The sequence below is a fragment of the Zosterops lateralis genome (assembly GCF_965231275.1).
Source record: "Zosterops lateralis genome assembly, chromosome: 1".
NCBI lineage: Eukaryota > Metazoa > Chordata > Aves > Passeriformes > Zosteropidae > Zosterops > Zosterops lateralis.
Genome location: NC_139762.1, coordinates 24,068,328 through 24,095,777, shown reverse-complemented (window position 1 = coordinate 24,095,777; position 27,450 = coordinate 24,068,328). Strand labels below are relative to the sequence as shown.

Below are 27,450 nucleotides of genomic sequence, written 5' to 3'. Positions count from 1 at the left end.
GTCTCTGTCACAGATACTTTGCCAGCGAATGCTGAAAATTAGTGTTTTCCCAAGGATCATTTTCATTCCAACCTGATATTTAGCTGAAGTTTCTTTGACTACTAGTCATGAAACATTAAATATAGATTAGAGGCAGAGAGATGTTGAAAGTTAAAATTCACCGGAGGTGCACACCCGTGCACTTGAGAGACAGCCCCAAATGTTGTCCAGATGTTGTAGCAACAAGGCTGAGGGTTCCCAAGCTGCAGCACAGCCACAACAGAGGAGAAAGTGGATGTTTAGCATTCCACTGGCCTTCTGTTTAGTTTACTTGTAGTGTATTAATTTAGCAGAAAGTCCTAACAGCCTGTTAGCAGTAGATGTTACCAAGTGTACACTATCCTGAAAGAATGAAGAAATTCTTTTATAGCAATAAAGGGAGCAATTCAAGGCATGTAATTGATTTTCCACATTTTAGAACTGTGATAAGACTAAGCTTTAGCAGCAGAAACATATGTTTGCAGTTTTGTCAGTGTTCTTCAATGAATCAAAAAAAAAAAAAAAAAAAAAAAAAAAAAAAAAAAAAAGAACCTATAACTTATTGGTTAGATCGTTAACATGCATTGGGCATTTCAGTGGCTATTGAAGCATTTGCCAAGAGTATGTCATCTTCTAAACAGACCCAGAGGTAGTAGGGATTGCTTTTTGCCACAGGACATGTTTTTGCGATTATCTAAAATAATTCCTTTCCACGAGGAACACCATAGAAGAACATCAAGGCTTTTTTTAACTAGCTATTGTCACGTTTGTATGCTGTCCTTCCTTATATCCTTCCTAATCTGGAGGGGCAGAGAGGCAGCAGGGCAGGGCTCATTTCTGCTCACCCCTGCAGCATTCCCAACTAACTACTGCACATTGTGGCGTCTGATGGCCAGGCTGCTGCCCCAGTCTTCACACCAGTAGTTAGAGCGCTCTCTGGGCTTCCCCATGAACATCCCTGATGACACTCACCAGAGGAATTCAGAGCAGAACCATCCAAACAAATTTTCAGAAAGGCTTTTGGGTTCTCCTGACACCAGAAAGAAGACAACACATAGTGCAAGGACCTAAAAGAGCTCACCTACTGAGGCTTGGAAAACAGGTCACCTACCTGTCCTCAGAAACTTTTCAATTTCAGATTTCTTCCCATCTTTCATTATGAGAAACCTCAGATGCTTAGCAGTTTCTATGTGAAAAAAGAGAGGACACATCCTCAGAGTAACTTATTTACTAGGATATACAAAGGAGATACAGAAAATTTGAGTCTGTTATATGTGTGTATTATAAAATTGGCTTTTCGCAAGATGTATGCTATATGATTAATAACATAGTAAAGATATAAAGGTATAAGTTTATTTCTGCTATTGGTAAGACTAGATATAAAGGGAGTAGTTGATGTAGCAGCTGCTTAAACTGTCTGTTTGGTTGGGATAACATCCAGTGAACATGTAAAGAAGACTCTGCTACTGATAACACCAACTATCAGCATCTACCACCCGCAGAAGGCACGGACCAAGGCCCAAGCTGGACGCGATAGAAAGGACACGGCCACGAAACACGCATGCTCTAAAAAGGCGGACCCAGGGAGGGGCCATGCAGGGCAGTTCCTGGAATATGGAAACTAGTTTATGGAATTTCATATATCGATATAACGAGAAGGGTATTTAACAAGTGTCTCTGAGAAAGCAAGGTGTGGACTTGGCTGAGTGCCAAGTCACCCGGCCGGCCGTTCTTGGTTTTTTCTTATCTCCTAATTGTCTTAATTATTTTATTAAACATATTCCTTAAAATTTACTAAAAAGTGAACCTCGTTTTTCACAAGTCTTATTCTGTTGGCCTTAGAGCAGACATGTGGACCCAAAACGTAAGTCCACTTGGGCACGCTAAGCTTGAACTGCAGACAGATTCTCACTGCATTTCAGTAAACAATTGTGGAGAGCAATACAGGCTGAGATTGTCACACTCATCGGGACTCATCGGAGAACAGCAAAGTTTCCAGTGACTGAGGTAGTTGTGGTAGAGAAAAGAACAGAGGTTCATGTCCCCACATGTCATTTGCCTCAATTCTTCTGTTGGAAGTCTTGCCAAAGTGAGAAGGAAACCGCTTGGAGAGATGCCTGCCCACAGCCAGGAGGGAAGAGGGTGTTTGCATCATGGGGGTAAGGAAACCATCTTCTGGCATGGTGAGGAGTTGGCAAGGCTGATGGAGAATCAAACAGGGCAACAGTAGGGCAGGGGGGAAAAATCCCTCAGAGACTAGAAGCAAGCTCATTCATGTTTACTCCCTCAGGACAGCACAGAGCATCCCCCACAGAGAATGACTTCATAGCTTTGAAACTAGGTATGCAAGCTTCAGAGAATAGGAAAAGGGAATTCAAGACCCTTTAAACTGAAGTCTAAAGGTTTGAATTTGGGAAACAATGGGAGTAACTACCTGAGTTTGTCACCTTCGCATTACCATTGGGTTTCAAGTAGCAGTAGATGATGATCTTGTTTGGCTTTTTCATGGGAAAACATGGGCAGCAGAGATCAGCATCTGAACTGAAGCCGATGCTGTGGCTATGGCCTGGAGATGGAGGAAAGGGGGCAGTAAAGACAAAGAGTCTCCATGGGCCTCCACAGGAGGGATGGTTCTTCTGCACCACTGCTGTACTCCACTGTGGGTGATGCCCTTGGAATGCCATGCCCTTCTACCACAAAGAGGGATTTTAGAACACCTGAAGTGTGCTGAACAATATGCTTGCTGCTTCCTCTGCCAAAGGAACCAGCATCTTTGTACAGCCACAAGGCTTTTCTTCTACAAAGCAATAAAACCATAAGGGCAAAATATGGGCGAACTCATTCTCTTATTTAATATGACAGCACAGAAGAAACAGAAAACCAAACAAAATCCCCAATGGTTGCTCTATCCCATCCCTCCTCCATATGTGTCTCCTCCTTTTCAAAAGCTGTGCACAGGGAAAACAAAGAAGGAATGTGGTTCCCTTCCCAGAGCTTAGAGGAGCTGCTTGCAGTGACCCTCATAGGCACCGCTGTTTATATGGATACATTATCAGAGGCTGCACACCCTGGCTCTGCTCCACATCTCTGCAAATACTTGTGCAAGGTGCAAAGAAATACCATGGGCCATGCAAGGCTCCCATTAGGGAAATGATGGGAATGGAGGGTACTCTGCTACAAATATAACCAAACCCTTCTCAGCTATTTCTGGTTTCTACTCTCAGTTTGCACTTAAGAACTCCAAACAAACAGAGCTTTCAAGCAACAACACAGCTCAACAAGAACAGCAGCTTTATTTTGACTGCTTCCTAGCCTACTTTTTTTGTTTTGTTTTGTTGTAGTTTGGAATATAGTTTTTTTAAAAAGAGAAAGAAAAAAGGGAAAAGATACAGGAACCTTGTGTGCTTCATTGCAAATGCTGCTCATGTAATTCTCTTTGAAGTGTGCAGCAAAACTCCTTTGTAGGTTAATGAGAACAGGATCAGGCCCTCCACAGTGAACTTGTGTTGAAAGCAGATAAGATCTTGAATCGTTCAGAGCCAAGCATGTTATTTGTGTAACATGGGCAGGCTGAGTCAATCTCTGAATATTTTTAATGGGTGTCATCGTGAAGTGTTAATTCCACAAGTTAAGTTGTTTTGCAGTTTGCCTGTGCCTGCTCTCCAGGCTGCCTTCCCAAATGGTACACATCCACTTACTGGCTGCAACTAAAAAGCTATTTCCAGAACTGCTGCAAGAAAACAACACTTCCGAGAAAATATAAAATATGACTTTTACAAAGAATCGTAAAACTAAATGATAGAAAAAATACCTGCTAGACATTCTGATTGTCAGCACACATAGAAGTAAAAGTAGCCCCATTTCAAACAGAGATTATTAGCTTTTCTTTTCCCAAGGAAAAATCAAAACAAGCATTTGGTAACTGATCATTTTTGAGAAACTAATCTGTTTTTTATAAAGCAGAAGACTGAGGTACTGAAGTACTCAGATGCTTAGATAATGTCTGCCCCTGGATAGTACCTATATAACCTTAGTAAATATGGTCAGAAAACCACTGAAAACATTGTGAATTCTGATGAAACTAAGCACTATGAACAACTTTTGGATAAGAAATCTTTAGCTTTGATTTTTCCTTTTTTTCTGTTCCCTCCCAGGAACTCCATGCACTTCCTAATGCATCTTGAAGCCAAGAAGAAATTACAGCCCTCAGGACGCCAACAGGAGGCTCACAATTGCCCGCTGCCTTCAGCAGAGCCGGGATTTTACTCTTATTGCAAAGATATCTTAAGAAACACTGGGCCCAGCTGCCCACTCCTATGGAAATATTCAGCTGGAAACATAGCAAAGTCTACCACACAATTTCCTTTCCATTTTCCCCTGTAGGGAGATTTTTAATATTGGAGTGGAAAGCAGGATCCAGGGAAAACTGTGGAAGCCTCGAGGTTGCCATCTAGAGAGAGCTGGGTCTGGCTGATCTCCTCGCCTTGTCCTGCTCCCCATCCCACCATCGCCTCAGCCCCGGGTTTGCAGCCCACTCTGCTTGTCCCCCTTCCATGATGCAACAGGTTTGTCTTGCTGGGATTCCCAAACACGCAGACAAGCTGTTTCCCTGCCTCTATCTTCCGTGCCTCTGGAGCATATGCTAGAGGACATGCCCATGGTTTCTGCCTGCTCTGGAAAGCCATTCTCTTCCCACATGTGAGTTATGGTGGTCTTCAGCTACCCCTAGCAAGAGAGGCACAAATCCTGCACTGCCACAAGTTCCCAGTTCAATATCCTAAACCTGGCCTGTGCAGACAACCATCTCCTAATGCCTTCCCCCTTTGCAGTCCTTCCTCCTCCTGCCTCTCTGATCTTTCCTTGCCTGCACACCACAGCCAGCTGCCTCCCCAGCCCCTGATTTAAATCTCTCTCCCCCATGTCCTCATGCCTGGGAAGAGCAGCCCCAACACAACACCAAGGAGTTCAGACTTAGCAGTGCTCAACACAGCACTCCTCATTTGCTGTCACACGTGGGCTGAGAGCTGGTATGCTTCATTGCCCCAGAACTGCAAATCTTTCTGTCAGGAAGTGGAGGTGGTGCTCAGACACTGAGTTAAGTCATCCCAGTTGCAACTCTTAACTGGAATTGGTTAGAATCCATTTTCGTATAACTGAGCACCACTTCCTTCTATTAATTTTGTTAACAGTGAAGTGTCCAATCCTACAAAATGCTGAACATTTGAGCAGGTTGCAAAATTTTCTTTCACTTCCCTCAGAATTAGGGTAGCTATTTTCTTAATTAAGAAGTAAATAAATAAACTACTTGCAGTCTTTTAAGAGACAGCTTCATGCTAAGAGGAGACTAATTACCCTCCCCATTCACAGAAAATAAAAGCTAAGCTTTCACCATTACAGAAAAAATAAGTACTGAGAAGGTAACAAGAGTCATTGCAAAATCTGACTTTGTGATGAGCTGGTTTTCCTGCAATTTTTTCATTTATAAGAATATTTTGAAAAACTCACCTTGAGGTTTTGCGTTGGCTTTTTTATTATTATTTCCTCTTTAGATGCAGTTGTAGATGAAAAGGCTATAAATGAAACACTCATTTTCCTGAAGGCAATCATAAAGGTGTGTTGCAGCCTTTCCTTCTCAATTTCACATGGAGTGAATTTACCACAGTAATATTTTAATTTGAACAACTGGAAATTTTTAACCTGCCCACTCTGTACTCTCAGTATTAATTCAAGATCAGCTCCTTTGGGAAAGTATTTGTGCTTGTATTTAAAAGTGAAATGTCATGAATAAACTCTAAAACACCTTCAGAGTAAGTCATTTCTCTGTTTGAACAGTAAAGATTTTGTGAGGAACATGATGCACACTGCACAGTCAGTTCTCAACAATAAATGGGGATCTGACCAAGTTATATTCCGTTGAACAGTGGTTGGAGCAAGGATGCTTCCAGAGGAGTTACCTGAGAGTGACAGGCAAGAGAGCAGTAGAACAGTAGGATGGGGATGTCGCAATGGCACTGTTACTACCTGTAACTTCCTCCATCAAATGCAGGGATTAAGAGTAGCCAGGATAGTGTCCGAACTAGGTAGGTGGGGGAAAAACAAAAGAGCCAGCACATGGCTTGGACAGCCAGGAAAATGAGCCAATTCAGCATAGCCCCAGCAGTGTTGCTGCCAGTAGGATATCCGTGGAGTTTGCAGGAAAAGGCCAACACTACCTCTGAGTGAGAGTGACACACCGATGCCCAGTGGAGCTACAGGCATTGAACCAGAGGTGGGCAATGTGCCAGGTGGGGGCTAGCATGTTCTTGTGTTGCTCAAATGGACTGCACAGTCCTGTGGCTGGCAGTCCTGCCCTTCTGCAGTATTCTGAGCCTGGTAGTGAAGCTCAAACAAAGTTACTAGTTACTCAAACAAAGTTACTCAAACAAACCTGAACAAGATAACATGACTAGTCATAGAGTGTCACTGAGAGATACTTTTTGTCTCAGGTAAACACAGCCAGTGAGACTAGTGCCGAGTCACAGAACGTAAAACACTTACATGGGATCTGAATTATACAAACAAGTGTGCAACAAAACAGCATTAAGACATCCCACCTGAGGGATACAGGACATTTTCACTTTTCTTGTTGTCTTTGTCATTAAACCACTCCATAAATATTTCTAAATTTGCGTTGCAGCAAGTAATTAATATTAGGCAAGATATACTAGAACTAGGCAAAAATACCCTTCTCTCTCACCCAAAGGGATCCTGAGTGATATCACAAGGAGGACAAATTTCACCTAATGTGCTGCACCTTTGACATAGGGTAGCATTCTATGTTAGCCTAGGATAACACCTTATTAAATGCTGCAAACCACTAATAATGCAACCATCCAAATGACAGCTAATTGCAAATAAAAGTCTATCACTTCAGCACTCTTGAAGAAGTTATTTCTAAGAAAACCCATGAAAAATAGTTTACGTGGTGGCTGACAGAAGCCTCCCAATGCAGCACGTTTACATCAGTTTAATGGTTATTGTGAAATTTTCACCTTAGTGAAGCTCAGTCATGCCCAATACTTCTCTCACACTGCAACCAAGCCTTAGGATACAGGGAGAAGGCAAAGCTTGTGGGGGCCTCACTTCATAAAAGGTTGATAGCTGAATGTGGGTCTGGGTCTTCATTAAGTGTTGTCCGAGTAGAAAACTAGAGTTTATTTACTCAACTTCAAGATAAGCAACTTAATCCTGCTGATTTGAATGCAAACAAGGGCAAGACCTCATGCCTGGAAGACTCTCTGATGTGGTTACAGTGGGAGTTTAGAATAATCACAAGTTGTCATGACCTACAAAATCAGCATGTTTTAAAGTATTTAAATTTTTTTAAAGCATTGTCTACAAGTTAACTATCAATGTGGTATTGCTTTTATCTGAAAGATGTTACACTTGAAATTACATATTGTTTATTAAAGTCTATTTTGCTAATTCACTGGAATCTCTCCCATATGACAGAAATTACATTTGCTTCTCCATTTAGTGACCTCAAATGACAGAAGGTGCAGAATGAATTTAAGTTGGCATCTAAATGCAATTATGCCTTTCCTTTTTCTCTTACAGGGCTTATCTAGTCTGCTTTAACATCATCACTGGGTGGTGATGGTGTTTGATACCATTCACAAATGAATATGGGGCTCCTAATGCTTGCAATGTGTCCAGGACCTAATCCTGGCATGTTAAGTTTGTCCTTAAGAAGCTATTTCACATCTTAAAATACTTGTAGACTTCTAAAAACTAAACTGCGGAAACCAAGGTCTCAGTTGTAAGACAAGACTTGCTTACTAAACCTGCTAAGCCATTTTTAAATTATGGTAGTGCTATTTCAAAATTGATCAGGAGCTTCAGAACAAAGCATTTCTCTTTTATACTGTAAACACAGAAACCGCAAAGGAGTCAGTCCAAAGCAAGAAAAATGAAGTTCTCTTTCTCCAAATGAATCATTGCATAAGCCTTACAGCTCAACTGAACAACAGCAGCAAGAGATTTACAAATATGAAAAACTCTCACAGCTATGGACACAAGAGCAACCATCTCTTCTAATGTGTCTAAGCAGATTACTGACTTGCTTTTTTGAAACAGCATTTGAATTCAGAATCCATGTGATCCATGACTCCAAGTCTGCACAACGTGCAAAGCAACGATGCTCTGGGTCCAGCAATGCAAACAGCAACCAATAAAATCTAGGAGAATTAAAAGGGGGGTGAGGTTGATACTCAGATTTTGCACAGTATTGCCAGTCATGTAGTGCTGTCATTGAAAACATCTATCAAATAAAATGCAATTCCAGTGCCTGAGCACTAGAGGGTAAATTCATTATAAAAACAGAGCTGTGCCTCAGTTTCCTTATTTTTATAGGTAAGCATTTAAATGCTTGACTTAGCATCTCTTCATCTGTCTTGAGTTTTGCTGGCTGAAGCACTTTCTGAGGTCATGCAGTGCTGGGGTGGAGGATTACATCACACAAATGCAAAATTCTTGCAGGAGTACTCCCAATAATTTTAAAGTGTGTCATGCCAAACTCAGGATTACTTTCTCTGGTCAGCTTCAGGGTGCACACCTTTAAAAAGGACTACAGTGCCAGTCTGGAAGTGGTCTCTTGTGGCTGAGATTGGCAAAGGACTGATGAGATACTAGCTCATAGCCTATTTTGAAAAATACTCTTCATGTAAATATACAGCAGTCTCTTCTCGTACCTAGCTATCATCCCTTTGAATAATAGTTTTTTTCAAAGTGTAAAGAAATGGCAACAGAAGGGTGGTCATCATCCAGAGGGCAGAATTGAGACCCACTAGATTTCAGTCTTGTCTTGCCCTTCAATTGAAAAAAAAAAACAAAACCAAACATAACACAAACACACACAAATATGTGCATATACCAGAAATTTTGGGCATTACTACATGAATAAACCAGAAATCCTACTTCTTCCCAATAGGATTTGTTATGGAAACAGCATATAATTTCATTCCACAAATACCACAAATTTGCCACTACATTAAAGACCATTACTGTTACTGAAGGATTAACAGTACATCAACATCCCCAGCTCTTCAGGCTACAGCCCTCTTCAGGGGAATGGTGATTTTGGGTGTCCCTTCATTTCAGGGTATAAATATATCCCATAAGAGAAAGCAAAGCTGCTGAGTATGGAATGCCTAAACAAGAACTTCAGCCCAAAAAACTTTGTTATACCAGTTTTGTTCTCATACCAACCTTGTCAGGGACAAGAAAAGTGGGAAAAACTGCTTCTTTGTATACTGATACTTTCTACTTAATACTTATATTGAAACTTTCTATTTTTTTGATATTTTCTCTAGTAACCATGGCACATCAATTACCCAGACTATGTTGTAAAACCCCCATCTAAACACCCTGGAGCAATGGACAGATTTCTTTCTAACAGCAAACCATTACTGATGCCCAATGCAAAAGATATTTTTGTATCTTATTAATAAAGCATCTGAAATACCATTATGTGTTGAGAAATAAAATATAAAAAGGTGGATAGGCTACACAGATAGCACCACAGCATTCAGTGATGACTGTGACCCTTGCAATTACTGCCCTGTGAAGGGTCACAAAAATTAGCAAACAAAAAAGCAGGGGGTGCTCTTTCAACAGATTTATGACCATATTACACTCTCTAGTATATCTATTAAAATAACCAAGACCGAATATGGAGCTTTAGTTCTGAAAAAAAAAAAAATCCAGTAAACTGAGGGGGATCCATATCTGCTGCAAATCTTGAATTGTAAATACTGACATTTTACTTCTTGTAGAAAAAAATTCCATCATTCATTTCTGAGAAGTATTTTTAAAAGATTGGTCTTCCCATCTTTACCATAAATAAAATATCTCTGTTACAAATGTGTTGTCCCACCCACAAATAAACCACATACATTGTTGCAAGAAAACAGATCTGCCAAAAGGGCTGAAATGTAATTATACAATGACCAAAAAGAATTCCATTGCAACTGAAAGTGAATTTACTTCAGGTCATTAGCAGAGTGCTGACCAGCACAATTTTAAATGCTAAAATACACCCTTCACACCCGCCCCCCCCCCCCCCCCCCGCCGCCACCAAAATAAAAGAAGGAAAAAAACTCGAGAAAAATGTCCAAGTATCTGAGAAAGCAGGAACTATGTTTATGTAGATCAAATTTTAAAGTAACGAGAAAACCCTGCCACCTTGTCTCACCTTAGAGAAATTCTGTTAAGCTTCCCTTACTTCTCTATGGCTGTTTATACATCACAGTTTGAAAAAAAGTAAACAAGCCAAAAATCATTTCTATCTGCCTCCAGATCTACAGAATTAAATGCTTTACGCCAGGTTATAACACTAAAAATCAAAAATCAAGTTTGATAATTAACCAGTCTTTCCTAATAAACCCACACTTACTGAATGGCACTTCAAACAATGAATTACAGAAAAAAAAGAAAAAAAAAAAAAAAAGAAAAAAAAAAAAAAAAAGTATTTTGTTGTAAGGTCGAAGAATGTGTGTACTTTCCATAAAGATGAAATGCTTCCATGAACATTTAACTCTGGATTAACCAAAGAGTCCAAATTCAGGAAAATAAAACTTAAAACTATTTTACTCATTAAAACATTTGGACACTATTGCATCATAATTTGAGTGTCATTTAAAGCACTGATAATTTTTTTTTTACTTTAGTAAAAAAATGAGAAGAAAGGCTAAGTTGAGAGAAGCCTCTTCTGCAACCAAAAAATTAAAATAAAATAAAATAAAAAATAAAAAAAAAAATAAAATAAAAAATAAATAAATCAAAAAACAACCCTACCCACGAACAAAAAATCACCACCAAACCCACCAAAAAAAAAAAAAAACAACTGGTGAGCTTCTTTCTTCTCCTGCCATATAGCAGATCTCTTCTTGGATTTCACACCACTGACCATACCCTGTCAGATATCTTGAACAGTTTACATTACTTCTTTTGAAGGATTAATCTAGACCGGCCCAGAGATAAAAACCAAAATGCATAATGAATTCTTACACTGAATTTCAGCTTGTTACTGTGAACTCAACATAAGAAAAGAAAAAAGGAATCCCACACATCTTGTAGTAAGTATATACACTGCTTTCACACAATAGGAGTTAGAGGAATATGTAAAGGGACAAGATACTTTTGTACAAAACCTCAATTTATTTCAGAGAAATTAAAAATATGGTATTTAATATATATAAATTTCTATTCCTCTATAAATATAGATGATCTTGTGATAATGAACAGAAATAAATGCATACCAAATTAAAATAATTTTGCATTTCAGGGTATGGTAGCCATAGATAATGTTTATGAACCTAAATACAGGCATTTGTAATATAAAAAAAAAGTTTAAAACAATACAATCAGGAGAGAAGCATTCTGCTGTTTTTCATACAGAGGTCTACATATTCAAATGCATCTGTTGAAAGTTACAATTTCGTCTTTAACTTTTTTAATTTATTAGAAGCACAATCCCACACACCCAGGAGCGTACAAGGTAGTAGATAAACTGCACACATGGTATCTTATCCTTGCAGTCTGCAATGTTATTTCTATGCCGAAAAAGAGGGGGGAAAAGACAGCAGAGGCTCTTTCATGTCTCACATCTCACCAGTGCTTAAGCATTCTGCTTTTCTGTTTTCCTTTCCACTGTTTTTACTACTGGCAAAAAACATCACACCCTCATAACGTGTAATGATTTAAATCCCAAAGAATTAAAATTCAGAGGAATGGCAATGGCTCCAATGTTTCCTATATGAAGAGCCGGTGTACGAATATAACTAGGGGGCAGGGAGGAAACAAACAAAAGCCCCAAACTGAATGCTGCGTTTTATTCCGATGAAGCTCCTTTCAGGGAGCCCGTGTTTCCTGCTCGCTGACCCCAGCCGGCGGCGGCCCGGCAGGAGGGACCGGGGCAGGCGGGGTAGGAGCCCCCGCGGGGCGCCCCCGGACTGCAAAGCGGGCTTAGAGAGAAACCCCAGCAGGAGGGAATTTCGGTCTATCTCCTGAGCCATCCACCTCCTGAGCCATCGGAGCTACTACAGCTGCAGGGGGTCTGAACCCCAACCCGTGCACCGAGCCAGGCCAGCTCCTCCCGAGCCGAGCGGTGCCGCCAGCCCCTGCCACCCCGGCCAGCCCCTGCCACCCTGGCCAGCCCCTGCCACCCTGGCCAGACCCTGCAACCCCTGCCACCCCGGCCAGATCTGCCACCCCGGCCAGCCCCTGCCACCCCGGCCAGCCCCTGCCACCCTGGCCAGACCCTGCCACCCTGGCCAGACCCTGCAACCCCGGCCAGCCCCTGCCACCCTGGCCAGACCCTGCCACCCTGGCCAGACCCTGCAACCCCGGCCAGCCCCTGCAACCCCTGCCACCCCGGCCAGATCTGCCACCCCGGCCAGCCCCTGCCACCCCGGCCAGACCCTGCAACCCCGGCCAGACCCTGCAACCCCGGCCACCCCGGCCAGCCCGTGCCACCCCGGCCAGCCCCGGGCACCGCCGGCCCCGGGCACGGCCAGGGGCTCTCCCTGCAGCGAGAGGCCCGCCCCGAGCGGGGCTGCTGTCTGTGCCCCTGGAGAGGCCCGGCGGGGTCAGCGGGGCCGGGGCTCCATGCCCGGGCGGCTCCCCGTCCTCCCCCGCAGGAGCGGGCGGGGGTCCGGGCTCCCCGGACGGGCCCGGGGCGGGGAGCGGCTCCTCCCCATCCCCAGCTCCAGGCACCGCGGGCCGGACCCCGCCCGGCTCAGGAGGCGCCCCGGCCGCAGCCCCGCTCCGGGCCCTCCGGCTCATGCAGCTGAAATTCCAAGCAAAGCCATTACAAAACCTGTGTGGGGGAGAAGAATGCGGTTTGTTTTCGATTCTCTTACCGGCAGCTTTTCCCATCCTGGCCTAAGAAATAAAAATCCAAAGCTTTTTTTTTCTTTAAATAGGAAAAAAGGGGGTCGGGGGGAAGCGAGGAAGTAAAATCCACAAACAGGTTAGAAGTGTCCTAAATAATTAAAAAAGTGAGTTTTTTTGTAATTTAAATACAAATATACTTACAAAATCTTACAGAGGCTATTTACATCCCTCTCCCCCAACCTGACAGCGCGTTCAGCTCCTACAGGGAGACATCCCGAGCGGCACAGGGAGGGCAGAGCCCGGAGATCCCGGGCACCGGGCTCCCCCTGGCTCGTCCTCCGCTCCCCGCCGCCTGCGGAAGCCACTCGCAGTCCCAAAAGTTTCCCAAGGCTGGATAAGGAGCTGCTTTCCGAGGCAAAGCCCCAGTCCTCCCGCACCTCCCCAGCCTGGCAAGCAGGGGTCTCAGACCGTGGTCTCACCCTGCTTGCTGTTGGTGAGCCTGGTGTAAAACTTCCTCCAGGAGTTCAGGGTTTTCCCAGACCAGATCCAGAAGCCCGAGGTGATGCCCACGATTAAGGTCATGAGATACTTGATCATGAAGACAGTGAAGTCGGGGCTCATGGGCGGGTGGTGGCCGCTGTGGTTGTTGGGGCAGGGAATGGCATAGCTCTTACAGCTCTGCGTGACCCAGCTCCGCTCCCACTGTTCCCTAAAAGCTTGCTCGTAAAAATAGCAGGCGATGACGATGGTGGCCGGCACCGTGTAGAGGACGCTGAAGATGCCTATCCTCACCATGAGCTTCTCCAGCTTTTCTGTCTTGGTGCCGTCATGCTTCATGATGGTCCGGATCCTGAAGAGGGACACGAAGCCGGCCAGCAGGAAAGAGGTGCCGATGAACAGGTAGACGAACAAGGGGGCCAGCACGAAGCCCCTCAGGGCATCCACGTTGTTGATGCCCACAAAGCAGACGCCGCTGAGAACGTCCCCGTCCACTTGTCCCAGGGCAAGGATGGTGATGGTCTTGATGGCCGGCACGGCCCAGGCGGCCAGATGGAAGTACTGGGAGTTGGCCTCGATGGCCTCGTGGCCCCACTTCATGCCAGCAGCCAGGAACCAGGTCAGGGAGAGGATGACCCACCAGATGGAGCTGGCCATGCCAAAGAAGTAGAGCATCATGAAGAGGATGGTGCAGCCCTCCCGCTTCGTGCCCTGCGCCACGGTGCGGGATCCGTCCTCGGCGAAGCGCTCGTTGCAGACCACCCTCTCCTCCAGCAGGAAGCCGGCGATGTAGGCCACGGCCACGGCCGTGTAGCAGCCCGAGAGGAAGATGATGGGCCGCTCGGGGTAGCTGAAGCGCTTCATGTCCACCAGGTAGGTGAGGACGGTGAAGAGGGTGGAGGCGCAGCAGAGCACGGACCAGATGCCGATCCAGGTGCGGGAGAAGCGCAGCTCCTCGGGCCCGAAGTACATGAGCCCGTAGAGGCGGCCGGGCTCGCAGGGCGCCCCGCAGTCCTTCTCCCCCAGGAAGCGGTAGTTCAGGTAGGAGGGCACCTTCAGCGCCCGGGGGCAGGTGAAGCGCCCCCGGGGCTCGCCGTGCCCCGCGCCCCCGGCCCCGGCCCCGCGCTGCGGGTTGCTGGTCCAGCTCTCGGGGCGCAGGGCGGGCGTGGGGGTGCCGCGCTCGGAGGCGTTCTGCCCCACGCACAGCTCGCCGGCCCCGTGCACCGGGAACTTCTCGCAGCGCAGCGTGTCGGGCCACTGGAAGCCGAACTTGTTCATGAGGGCCTCGCAGCCCTGGCGGGCCCGCTCGCAGAGGGAGCGGCAGGGCGGCAGGGCCTGCTCCAGCACGGTGCACACCGGCGCGTACATGGAGCACAGGAAGAACTTGAGCTCGGCCGAGCACTGCACCTTCACCAGCGGGTAGAACTGGTGCACCTCCAGCCCCGCGTCCTCCTGGTTGGTGTGGCCCAGCAGGTTGGGCATGATGGTCTGGTTGTAGGCGATGTCAGTGCAGAGAGGGATGGAGATGGGCTGGCAGTAGCCGTGGTCGGGGATGGAGATGCCCCGCTCGCCGTTGTACTGCGACGCCGGCAGCTGTCCCCCGGCCGGCGCCGCCGCCCCCAGCAGCAGCAGCAGCAGCAGCAGCGGCAGCCGCGGGCTCCGGCCGCCGCCAACTTCCCCGCCGCCGCCGCCGCTCGCCGCCGGCCCGCGCCGCTCGGCCATGCTCAGTCGGTGCCGCCCGCCCTGCCGGGCTCCCGCCGCCGCCCCGCCGCCGCTGCTCCTCCCGGCCCGAACTTCCGACTCATGAAGGGAGCGGCGGGCAGGGACGGGGCAGCCCGGGCCGCCGCTCACGGGGCCGCGGGGCGCAGCTCTGCCCGCACGGGCGGCAGCTCCGCCGCGCCTCCGACTGCCGCCGCTACCGCCGCCGCCGCCGCCTCCGCCGCCGCCGCCTGACCATTTGTGCCGGCCCCTCGAGCCCGCGCCCCTCGCCGCGCCGCGCCGCGCTCCCTCCGACCGGTTTCCAGGCGCCCCGCAGTCTGCTCCACCGGAGGGAGGAGCCTTGAAACCGACGCCGAACTTTCCTGCGCAAGGGACCGTCTCCCAGGGCCCCGGCCGGGGGCGGGCGCGGGGCTGCCCCGCTCCTGAGGCGCACAAAGGCGGCGGGGCGGGGATGGGGAGGGGGCCCGGCCGCGGGGCGGGGAGCGGGGACGGGGCTGTGCCGTGTCGGGCGGCAGCGCGCCGGCCCGGCCGTCCCGGGGGTGGGTTTGGATTCCCCGGTGCTGACGATTGTTGAGCGGCGCACCCGGACGGGCCGGGGCCCAGGGTGTCCCCGCCGTGCGGGCAGCCGGGCTGAGCCCGGGGGGGAATCGATGTTTGGCACATAGCAAAGGGCAGCACTGGAGGAGGGACCCGCGGCGCTGCCAGGGCTCTGCTGCGGGGAGCAGTGCGCGGCCGGGGTGTCTCTGCAGCTCTGAAATGGGGGAGACGACGCTGCGGTCACCGGGGGCGCGGGCAGGGGCGGGGAAGGCACAGGCCGCGGTGTGGCACATCGCAACACGGTGGTGCTGGGGTGCCTAAAACTCGCCTCTCCCCAGGGACACTTCAAGTAACTTGGTACCGAGCTGTTGCCAGTGTGTTATCTGCGCCTTCCTCCCACCGTGTCCGCAGCAGCAGCCCGGTATAAGAAAATAATCCCAAAAGGGCTTTCCCATTTCCCTTCCTCCCTCTGCTTAGTGGGCAACTATTCCGGTGTGACTCAAAGTCGAATGCTGTGTGACTTGCAATACCTCCCGTCAGGTTTTTTTAATTGTTGCTATATTCTGGGAGGGGGTGAGCGGGCTCACAGTGACCGCCAGCAGTGGCCATTTCTGCCTGCCTGAAGCCCTATTGCACAAACAGAATGGAGGTCCTGTTGGCTCTCCCGAAATGCATAGTCCAGAAAAACGATGAAGGCTGAATAGGGGATTTACTGTACTCATTGGAACTGAATAAGAATAATAAAGTCTGCTCCTGGAGAGAAGAACCCTGCCCCGTTCTCCAGACATTCAGTAATTAAGGCGCTCTGTCGTCTGTGGAAATGTTCTCATATTTGTCCGAAGGTTAATTCTGCCATTTGAAGCTGAACCAGGCATGGGACTTCTCCCACCAGCTGTCTTCCTTCTCTGCAGCATGCTCCCACCCTTTCCGCCTTACGTGTTAATTGAGCTCCAAAAATCCATTAGTAGTAAGACAGCTCCAGCATTTATTTCTAGCTGTCAGAGGTGGCAAGGGTTAATAAAAGACATCCGTATTTCTTGGATAGCTACAGATAAAATTTGGACCATGCTATTTAGGCCACTTTCTTTCTCCCAGCAGTACTGTCCCACATTCAAACTAATTAATAGCAAAATCTATGCTGTGTAACGACTGCAGGAGTGGGATCATGTTTAGAAATTGCACATCCTGAAAAATGTCGATTGCTGATGTCCTCGTTTACTGAGGTTCATTGAGCTCTGTCAAGAACTCTCTTCTCAGAGGACCATAGTTCAAAAATGACACGCACAAATACCTTTTTCCATTTTCTGCTGAACAGTTTGATTCCTTAAATATTGTATTTATAGTTTGAAGCTACAGATTTTTCTCTTCAGATCTACATGAGTAATTAAAATTATTAACTTTTTTCTAGCACAAAACCTATTTATATTCAGTCCTAAATATCAGTACTATTCCTCTGTTCATCCTAAAAAAGACTGAACTAGATCTTTACATTGGAATAAATATTTCTGTGTTCTTTGTCTTAGACAGTGAGTGTGAATTTCTAACTGGTCTTAGGAAGCTTCCTTGGCTTTCTGCCTCTCCTCTTTAGACCTGGGAACACATCACACAATCCAGGAGAGATAATTAAGATGCCTAACTGCATCATCAGTTGGTTGAAATTCTACCTACTGGGGTCTGCAGTTGAAATATTAAGGAAACACTTCTCAAACTGAAAAACACCATCTAGAGATATAATAATAATAACTAATAACTGAGAAGATTGTTCTAGGAGAAAGACCAGTGTATACAGATAAGGTTTGTACATGTACATAATAGATTTTTTAAGACCAACCAGTACAGAAGGAAAAAGAGCTACATTTTTGGACTAACAAGCTAATTTATTATTATTATTATTGTTTTGGTTCTGAAGCAGTAACTGTCTAAATGCAGTAATTAGCTAAAAGCTAAATGCAGCTTGAGAAAAACTACTTCAAGATGTATCAGTAAGACCAGCTCAGAAAGAAAAAGTGGAAAAAGGATGGAGGTAGTATTGTGGGGAGAAGAACAAGGGTTGAGAGCTGGTAAGTTCAGAAAAGTTTCTAGGACTTGCTCATTTTAACTGTTTAATGATTTTTCACATAACAGAAAAAAAACCCTGTGTGGAAAGAATCTTCCCAGAAGCACTTGTCCTACATTTCAAACACCCCAAACCACAAAACTCATCATTAGAGCATAATCCTTTGTGGCCCAAAACACCAGATCAGTTTAAACTGTGCCTGAGCAAGAAATACAAGATGTATTTTGATGCCCATCCACTATTACAGAAATGAGAACCCCAGGCCATCAAATCAGCAGCATACCCTGGTCTTACATTTGATGTTCCAGGGCTGTACTTCATCCAGTGCACAGCTGCATTCCTTGTAGTTCTGCTGCTGAAAACGACCACTCAGCTCCAGCATGAGCTCCCAGAGGCCATCTTCATAGACCAAACAAACCACTGTGCTGTTTGTGAGGGAGTCTTTCTCACAAATCAGACATTCTCCCACTCCTTTCAGACCTGATCCTTGAGGGAAACTATAAAAGGGGAAGCACAGAAGTGCACATGGGAACTAGGTTTCCTAACTCTGCCAAAACCATGGATTCAGTAGAGATGCTGGTCTGATAGTACATTATAATTTCCTCCTACTTCAACACTGGCCCCTCCCACTTACCCCTCTCCAAATCAACAGACTGTAAGGTAATTGTCTCTCCTTTTTGCTTAGCTAATAAATGCGCTTTTTTTGGCATCATTAACATCATCAATATCCTCTCTATTCTAAAGCTACCATCTTCTTCCTTTCAGAGCTGGCTTAATTAATAAATATCTTAGGAAATGATAAGCAATTGCTCCTAACTAAAAGGTAATTCTAACCCACAGAAAAGTGTGACCAAAAGTCTGTCTTATTTTTCCATGTGTATATCTTGGTCTAACAAAATACACGATTTCTTCATGCAAGCCCAGTACTGCACATCAGATCCACAGGAAATTATTCCTGTGTGTCTCCCTTGTTCTTTTAATGGTTCCTTAGGTGTCCATCGTAGGTGACAGTTGGAGAGAGGAGACTGGACTGGATGCCACCTTCGCTCGGGTCAATATGACAATAATCATGTTCTTATGAAGACACAGTGTATTTCTTACAGCACAGGCACTCTTCCCCTTGCTAAGGAAAGACAATCTTCCATTCTAAAAGAAACAAAAATTTGGGCATTAAATAATAATAAAAAGGAATTTCAGCTTTCACTTAAAAACAATATGCAGATGTTACTAAGTATAGTAGCCATTAGGGGAACTCTGTCAGGTAGGCAGAATATGAGTTTTGTCCTCTTACATTCTTTATGTACCAATACTATCCTTAGAGTGCTGGTTTGTGCTTGCTTTACTTGTTATGGGAGACGGGGGATTGTCTGAAAAAAAAAGCAGTTATGTAAATCTTTAATTTTGGAAAGAAACAAAGCAAAAAGTCATCACAGGATTTTCTTGTTTTCCTCTGTGTGACTGGCAGAAATAGGATAGAGTGAATGCTTCCATTCCACAGCACTTAAGGAAAACCTTTTTCCCTAGAGGAAATTATTCAGCTTTATCTTACAGACTTATGTTACATACAGAGAGTCCAAATATAAGCACAAATGTCTATGTAGAAGGCTAGTGAGCACCTAAATGAATAAAATGTAAACCCAGATGATAACAAGAATTATGTTTGTCCACCAAATTAAAGCAAAAGTTATGCTTAAATAATTAGGTTCTTAGTTGATTCCAGGTTTCATTATTTAGATGTCAGATAAAGGGTTAAAAGTAAGATAATCATAATTCAGTGGGATAAGTTAAAAGTTGATTTTTTTCTCATGTTGAGCATGAATCTTGACTGATAAGAACAGTTAATGTTTTGTATGTGCAGAGCAATTAGTTCTGTATAGAAAGAAAGGATTTTTGAGATTTGGGTAGAGAGAGAGATTAAAATGTGTAATCTGTGATGGGCAACAATGTGTATAGTAAATTAATGAATTTTCATGGGAATTCCCAAATGAGACAGTACAGTTTCACATCTCAGGTGGGTCTCATTTCCACTCTGAGTACTGGCAGTACACGTCACATCAAGTCCTCACAATGCACAGACAGGGACACTTGCTGAAAAATCAGTACAAATATTGTAAAAGCAGTGAAAGGAAGGAGAATCAGTGCAAAGAGTCTAAATGCAGTGAAATGAAGAAGAGATGATTACAGTGTCATAAATCCCAAATTGTAAGATGAAATAAGGTACCTCCTTACATTGGATATTAAAACTACCATATATTTTGGATGATAAAATTCTTAATCCAGATAATACACACTCCTTAAAGTAAGGTGTTTGACCATAGAAGTTGACACTGAGGTCTACAAACCAAAATTCTGGAGAGAAAATACCTGGACAATCTCCCAAGCAGCTTTTACAGTTGCATGGTAAGATACTTTTCAGTTTGCAACATGCCAATGACAGCCATCTGCCTCAGGGCCATGGGCATAGCGTCTCTACTACAGACATAGTCTTGCCAGGAGAACAAAATCCTTAAAATTTAAAAGCCTGCCTTCGACATTTCTTGGAACATCTAGAAGACTCTTGGAAGTATGCCTGTGCTGACAAAAATAACAAACACATGCAATGATTGGCAAAGAAAATCAGTAGGAGCTGAATACAAACCTTAGGGATGGTGCAGTCAGCAGCCAGAATACTTTCTGCAGCAAAACGTCTCAAGGCTGTACAGCCAAGTGCTCAAAAATTCACATCAGTGCAGAGGCAGTTGATATTAACAAGCATTTGACAAGATACCAAGTAATTCTCTGACCATTGAGTGGCCCAGGTCAGCTTACCCTCAAATTCATCCCACTTGCCTTGCTATATACCTTTTAATTATTGGCTATATTAGTTTGCAATTGTCAGTTTGGGTTAAAAATTGTACTGTTATTTGTATTTGGGGGTTGTGGTAACAAGAGAAATAGAATTTTTTCCTGCTGAGTGATACCTATTATAACATGAATGTTCTACCAGGTAGCATGGGCTAGAAATAAAGAGCAATTTTTGTCCAGCACTGGTGTAAGTCAGGCCCCCATTACAAGGATTTTATATGTTTTAAAGAGGCACGAGGACAAGTGGTATGCACAGTCAAAGCAGACTACAAAGAGTCTCTTCCTCCCAATACCCACAGCATTTTTTCCTTAACACTGTTTATTCAAGATAGATGGAGTATGTGGAGTTTTGATTTGGTTTTCTTTTCTGTTCATAAGAAATGTAGATGATCCCTTGCAAATTAAAGCCGTATGTTGCCTGCCTTCCTTGACATGTTCTGCGCTGGGGTGAGAGGCACAGGGGCTGCAGCCCGGCTGCTGCTGCCAGAAGTTTTCCGGAGAACAAGAAAAAGTCACAACTCTTAAAAGGGCAATTGCAGATCACAGCTCATTTTGTACAGAGAATGCAAACATTTTTACTCTCTTTTTATTTCCCTTTCTTGAGCAAGTTCTTCTACAGTTACATACAGTGCCTGAAAACACAGACTCTCTCTTGTTCTTCAAACACAGAGAGGCTGATTTAAAGGCCTAAGATGGCAATCCTTACTCCCAGGAGTAGACCTGCTGATTTCACAGATACAAGGGGAAGGAGTAGAGCTTCATAAGGCTGTGATGCAAGGACAAATTATGTGATGAGCTCTTACTTCTGGCCTCACTCTGCTCTTGATGTGCTTCTTCTTTTAAAGAAATTACTCCCCATTTCCACTGATGTAAATGAGATTCAGATCATATTTGCTGCATTACTATTTCAAGATACACAAATTGAAAAGGTGTAGGTGTGTGAGGTGGGGAGATAGAGTGGAAGAAAGTGGAAGAAAGTTGTTTTTCTATGTCTTTTAGGTGTGTGTGTATTTTCCATGAATGCTATTTAGAGAGTGAGCAGGATGAGATCAGAGCAGGAGTAATTCTCAGCCTGCATCTGCCTTTTTCAGTGGAATGCAACTTGGTACGTGTTAAAGGACAGTCTTGACTTTCCCTTTAGAAGAAATTTTTGGGCTTTTGCTTTCCTTTGGATAGCTTTAAATATTTAACCAGAGTAAATAGAGGCAGAATGCCCAGCAAGACTGAAAGGAATGTGCCACCAGGATCTGCTTGTAAGCACTTCCCCCCTAAATACATTCTATATCATAAAGAAGGGGTCAGCTGTATTTTGAAAGAATTTTTTTTTTTTTTTTTTGAAAATTTTAGGCTGTTTGTGTGAAAAGAATTATCTTTGGACAGGAGTAGTGTTCAAGACCTTCCTCCAATTTTGCAGTTGACTTTTCTATTTAGCATTTCCCCTTCTCTTTGACTCTGGCTGAACAGCAACTGCTCAACACTGCAGCACTCTGATATCCCACATGGGCCCTGATAAACCATCCTTGGCCTGATCCCACAGTCTTCAAGGAGGAGAAAAGGAGCACTTCATAAAAATCCCAAAGTTCACAGTAGGGAATGTTACCTTCAGGATGATGGAATTTAATTTCCTCTTGTCACAGGTTGTCATTCTGTATTGCTCAAATATGCAACCACAAAGTTTAGCCCAACTGTAAATATATTCAATATATCTCCTTCCCTAGTGTCCCTATAAGAACATTACCCTATCCCATGACAGTGGGCGCATCTGGACTCTTTGCTTCTGGATCTTGTGATGTCTCTGTTTCTATGGGTGACCAATAAAATTGCATCATTTTTACTGGATTTGGACTTATCTATGGAAATCCACATACTTGTCATCTCCAGGGATGATTATTGTAATTCTGTATACTTTCATGTGATATTGCTGGCATTAAGAAAAGTATCTGAGGGTTCCCAGCACTGAAGACCAGGAGGATAAGCCGTGTCACCTCAGTATCTCAAGTCTTCTGTTCCCCTCAGCTGTCCATGTGCTGAATACAGAGCCTATAAAAGTTTGCTTCCCTATCTTAAAGTGTCATGCTGGCCTGATCCCAGTCATGTCAGGGATGGCTGGTCTCAGCAGCCACAGCCCACTATAGCTGTATCCCACTGCAGTAACACCTCAGCCTTGAGCTGCTCAGAGGGAATGAGCCCATATCCAGGAGATACAGCTACTGCAACATCTGGCTGGCTGAATCTGTAATATCCAAAAGTTTCTTGCATGTTTATGTACTTCTGTATTTTCAGATAAAAACACCTCCTTTTCCCACTTCAGCTCTCAGTGGTAGTCACACCATTGCAAACAAGGTTCAGTCCTTACATATTCTACCTGGAAAGTGAGAGAGACTTCATGATTATTCTTCAATTTTTGGACCTCTTGAATTCATGTGGAAGGATATACATAAAAATATGAATACTCAATAGCAAGCATTAGGAAAGGATGGAAAGGGAAAAGATGGGGTATCTAGCCTCTGGCTCCTATATGTTGATATCAGTTAATGTTGAAATCATTCTCAAAACTCAGGAAGTACTTTGCTGATGGTGATTCTTTTGGACATTGCCTGTTCCTCTGCCATTTATTATAGCTAGACAGATATAGTCTAGCTATTAGGATAATTATTAGTTAGTATTTCTGCAAAACCATTGTGGTTTCTATTTCTATCTATTTCTATACTTTTTTACAGTTGTAAAGCTTCTTCTTTGAATACATCATGACTATTTAAAAATGCAGACTGATTTAAATATTTACATAAAAGTCTTCACTGTGCTTACACTTACATTCTTCGAAGTACATATGTGATGGTAATTCAGAGTTGGAAGTCTGGGTCCTACTTTCAGCAGAAAGGGGCTAGGAGCAGCTCACCCTAAACTTCATCCACAATGCTGCCATAGCAAGCAAAAGCATCCACCAAACTGGTTTGGGAAGCACTTTTCCTTCCTTCTCACAAGGAATGTATTTGTAACTTCACAGTGGCAGCTGGCCTGCCATAGAAATTTAGGCTGCCATGAAACCACAGCCTTGAACTCACATCTCTGGGGTATGTCAGTTAGCATTGCTTGAACATTAAAAAAATGTGATAGAATCATGTTCCCACATATTGTGTTCAATAGCAGCAGGCTTAAAGATGCTTTGAATCATAGCAAGCCTAATTGTGAGCCAATATACCACTCTAAGTACCAAGGACAGGCACTAATTGGTTTTTGCCATGTCTGCTATGCCATTTCTATTACTTTTTTTTTTTAATTCACAATGCACAGCACTAGGGATATGGGACTTAAAGGCTTGTCTTATTTTGGGAGAAAGAATGCCAATATTAAACTAATCCCTTGTGTAGACACTCTTATTTCAGTTTAAAAGTGCCTTTCATGGCATTAGCAAGTTGATTCCTTGCTGACATAAGCTTAATCAATATGAGGCACTCAGCCTGATATAGACTTATCTCCATGATGAGGTTGCACCAATTTTCCTATGTGCCTTTGAAAAACCATTTAGTTAAATCATTTGTTTCTTCAAATTGGCAAGTTCTCACTCATTGAGGATTTGAAGTACAACAGTGCAGCCAGCTGAAAAATGAATTACTTCAGTAAAATGTAAAGAACTTTTTGCCTTTGTACAGTGATACCCATTAAAGCTCTGAAAGCTGCAAATATCAATAAACTTGGAGCAGCTTTGCATCTATGTTCTTAATCTCTGTCTTCTAAATGCAGGAACTTAAATGTAGAGAAATGAAATGCATTTCCAAGGTCAAAAAAAGCGTATGTCGTTAAGTGGTTTCAGAATGAGACCAATGACTTTGAATATTCCTGGTCCCAGCATCTTTCAGACACCTTATATGTAAGAAGTATTGGTACCTGTGTTTTCTGGTACTTAGTGCTTTAGAATCAGATTGCCAAGGTTGGATGATGTATCTGAGAATAACTAGTCTGTAATGTCTCGTTTGAGTTTTGTAAATAAAAGACTGGCCTCTTTTTGAATGAAGATCTGCCCTTGTAATTTTATCACCACCTTATTAAATATTTATTCCTAGTGGTATCCTCCTTTAGCTATAAACATAGACATTCTAATCTCAAATTCTGAGGCAAAAAGGATATTCTACCACTTGTTATGGCTACACAAAATGTATTTTTTCAAAGGATAAACATTTCAAATCTTATGCTGCAAGCAGAGCTTTTTGGGCTAAGAAGAGAACCACAATGCCAGTATTGATGCAGTACTATCACCCATTTCTGGAAAAGTGGTTGTGGTCCAAAGAACCACTCTGTCTGCTCTGTGTTGAAACAAGAATATTAGTTTGAAGCCCTGTAAGTGATGGGTCTGGTCACAAGCAAAACAACACATTAGCTCTGTTGGAAAAAATATGACAATGTCATGTCAAATGAGGTTGAATCGATCTCCTCAGATCAGGCTCAGGTTCACATGGAGCAAGTAATGCTATGGTTTGACTGATGGAAAGGTAACTGCATGTGAAATAGACCACAGCTGGTGTTTTCACCATGGAGCGTTTTCTCACTCTGTTGTTGAGTGATGCTACTAAAAGTTACTGAAACTTGAAACACAGTGAAAATGCTTTTTAAAGCCTGGAAAAACCATTTACATCCTTTGTCGTATATCTCAGATTTATACACTGAATTCTATAATCTGGAATTCAGTTATACAATTGATTTGCCAAAAGCGTGGATACTTACAACATGTTAAGCTACAAAGACCATAGTTGTGCAGTACAAATACTGTCTACAATTACTGCAATTAAAAATAGAAGCTTGAGGCAGAGGCACTTTAAAAATATTTGGAGACCTGTCAAAAGTCTTTCTGTGCTCCTATTCCCAGAGTACCTCAGCACCTCAAAATATTTAATGTGCAGTTCTAAAAGACAGAAGTATGGCTTTGTCTTTGTTTTGGAGAAGGAAATCTAAGGCAGAGATTAAAATAACCTGATCAAAGTCAGGTAAGCAATCTGTGATAGGAAAGGGAATTTAACCTAAAGCTGGCACACACATTCTTTTTTCCTGAGGCCTATTTTTCCTGGAAAGCTTTGGGAGAGATGTGAGTCACAGTTGTTTCAAGCCCCCTGAGGGAGATGGTCCCACACCTTACCCACTCCTGTTGTTTCTCCCACAGAGGCACCTGCAGGGCAGTGAAGAGAAGCAGAGCAATGTGCTGGCCCAGCTGAAAGCTAACCACAAAAGCCCACTATAGTTCCAGTTGCAGAAATTCCCTTCTCCAGCCCTTGGCATGGTTGTAGGAGTGCTAGTGCCAGCAGAGGGGAAAGGGAAGGAAGGTGTCAGCTGAAACACAGGAGGGGAGGGAATGGTTCCTGTCAGCAACAGCCCAGCTTTAATGGGCATGAAACAATCATGAAAGTGCAGCTCAGACTGCACCTTTCCAAAGGAAGTTTAATCATTAGTTATTCTGACTTGAAATAAAAAAGCTAATCATAGCTGGATCAGCCACTGAGGTGGCAAATATGGCGAAAAATCCCTGTCGTTTTCTTCCTTCCAGTACTGCAAAGGGAAATTGAGGGGCCTGGGAGTAGAAAAGACCTTGAGTCACCTTGACGTTGACTCCTCCCCTGAATAGAGGGGCAGCAGGACTTGAGGCCATCATTTAACACCTCCCCCCTGCTATGCAGGGCAGGACTGTTGACAACAGATTTGTTTAACATCACAGTATTAGTCCATGACCAAGCTATCACCTTAAACTCTCTCATAGCAGCATGCAAGCTTCTTAATATCTATTCTCTTACCTGAAAAGCAATCGAGAGATGAATGTTCTAAGCATGATTATATTTATATATTTACTTAACTTGCTTCACCGCCAGTTTCCTCTCCCTGCCTCCTTTTCATGCTCTAATGTCTCTCTCAGCATGCCATTGTCAATAGTAATTTAAATTACACATCAGACCATGGAGCAGCTCACGTGTTATCAGTTAATATGAAGGGAAACTCCAAGGACAGTGGTACACAGCAGATCTCTGCCAGTGTGGGTTGCAGAGCACCGTTTTTGAAGGGGCTGTACCTCTCTGCTGCTGTGAGGAGACAGCTGCCTGACACTGAAAAACTCTGGACTGGGCATATGGACTTAATTTAATTAACCATTTACCCTGTGCTATATCTACTTTGAGTGGATCTCCCAATGCCACTACTCACAATGTAGAGCAGCTCTTGATGGGAGAAGCAGCAGCCCTTGGTAAAGATGAAATGGTGCGAGACACAAACTCTGCCCCTTTTATGTTGTGGGTAGGAGGCAGAGATTCCTACCTGCTTTCTCAACAAGCCTGATCAATGAAGTTGAGAACATGCCACTGTCAATGGGTATTTGTCATATTGTGCAGCAAATCTTCAATGAATACATAAATTAAAAAAGGCCTTGATAAAAGAAATTTGACCAGGTGTAGGCGGAGAATTTGAATCCTCAAGATTCTAATTTACTTACATTGTAAAATATTTGGAGTAACTATTGGACAAGAACCTAGATATGTAATTCAATTAAAAACAAGGTAGAAAAAACCCAGCAATTTTGCTGATTAGTGTTGGGTGCTTATTTATCTCCAGCCAGTCAGAGAAGATTTGGCTGGGATTTGAAGTGGAAGTTTCATAGATACAAGGCCTTTAGTATGTGTCCAAATATTTCACCTCCTCTGCCTTTGGCCTGTGTAGAGACAATGGCACTTGGGCTGCTTCTGACTGCACATGAAAATGAGATTTCCTTCAGCACATACTTTGCTTTTAAAAGGATTATCTCCCACTTTTTTCCATTTTTCTAGACCTGAACAGTGCAAGAGACCCAGATGATCTTTTAGAACCAAGAAGACAAACCATGGGGAGGGTTATTTACTGCAGAACTTGTGGTAACTGCTTTTTGACTGAGA

The 27,450-nt window shown here is 44.0% G+C and overlaps 2 protein-coding genes across 3 annotated transcripts in view; both read right to left on the bottom strand.

The window, feature by feature from the left end:
• The window catches only part of FZD1 (frizzled class receptor 1), a gene marked incomplete at its 5' end in the record, with an annotated part of 102,761 nt that extends 87,650 nt beyond the window's left edge, over positions 1-15,111 (bottom strand). For both annotated transcript variants that reach the window (XM_083875738.1, XM_083875739.1), the window contains one exon: positions 13,093-15,111. In XM_083875738.1, the coding sequence (XP_083731864.1) occupies positions 13,354-15,111 (1,758 nt within the window). In that variant the 3' untranslated portion in view covers positions 13,093-13,353. The remainder of the gene's footprint in view (positions 1-13,092) is intronic.
• Positions 15,112-17,998: 2,887 nt separating this feature from the next.
• Positions 17,999-27,450, bottom strand: part of CDK14 (cyclin dependent kinase 14) — a 338,755-nt gene continuing 329,303 nt past the window's right edge. Inside the window, exon 15 of the mRNA XM_083862878.1 lies at positions 17,999-18,847. The gene's annotated coding sequence lies outside the window, so the exon portion shown is untranslated. The remainder of the gene's footprint in view (positions 18,848-27,450) is intronic.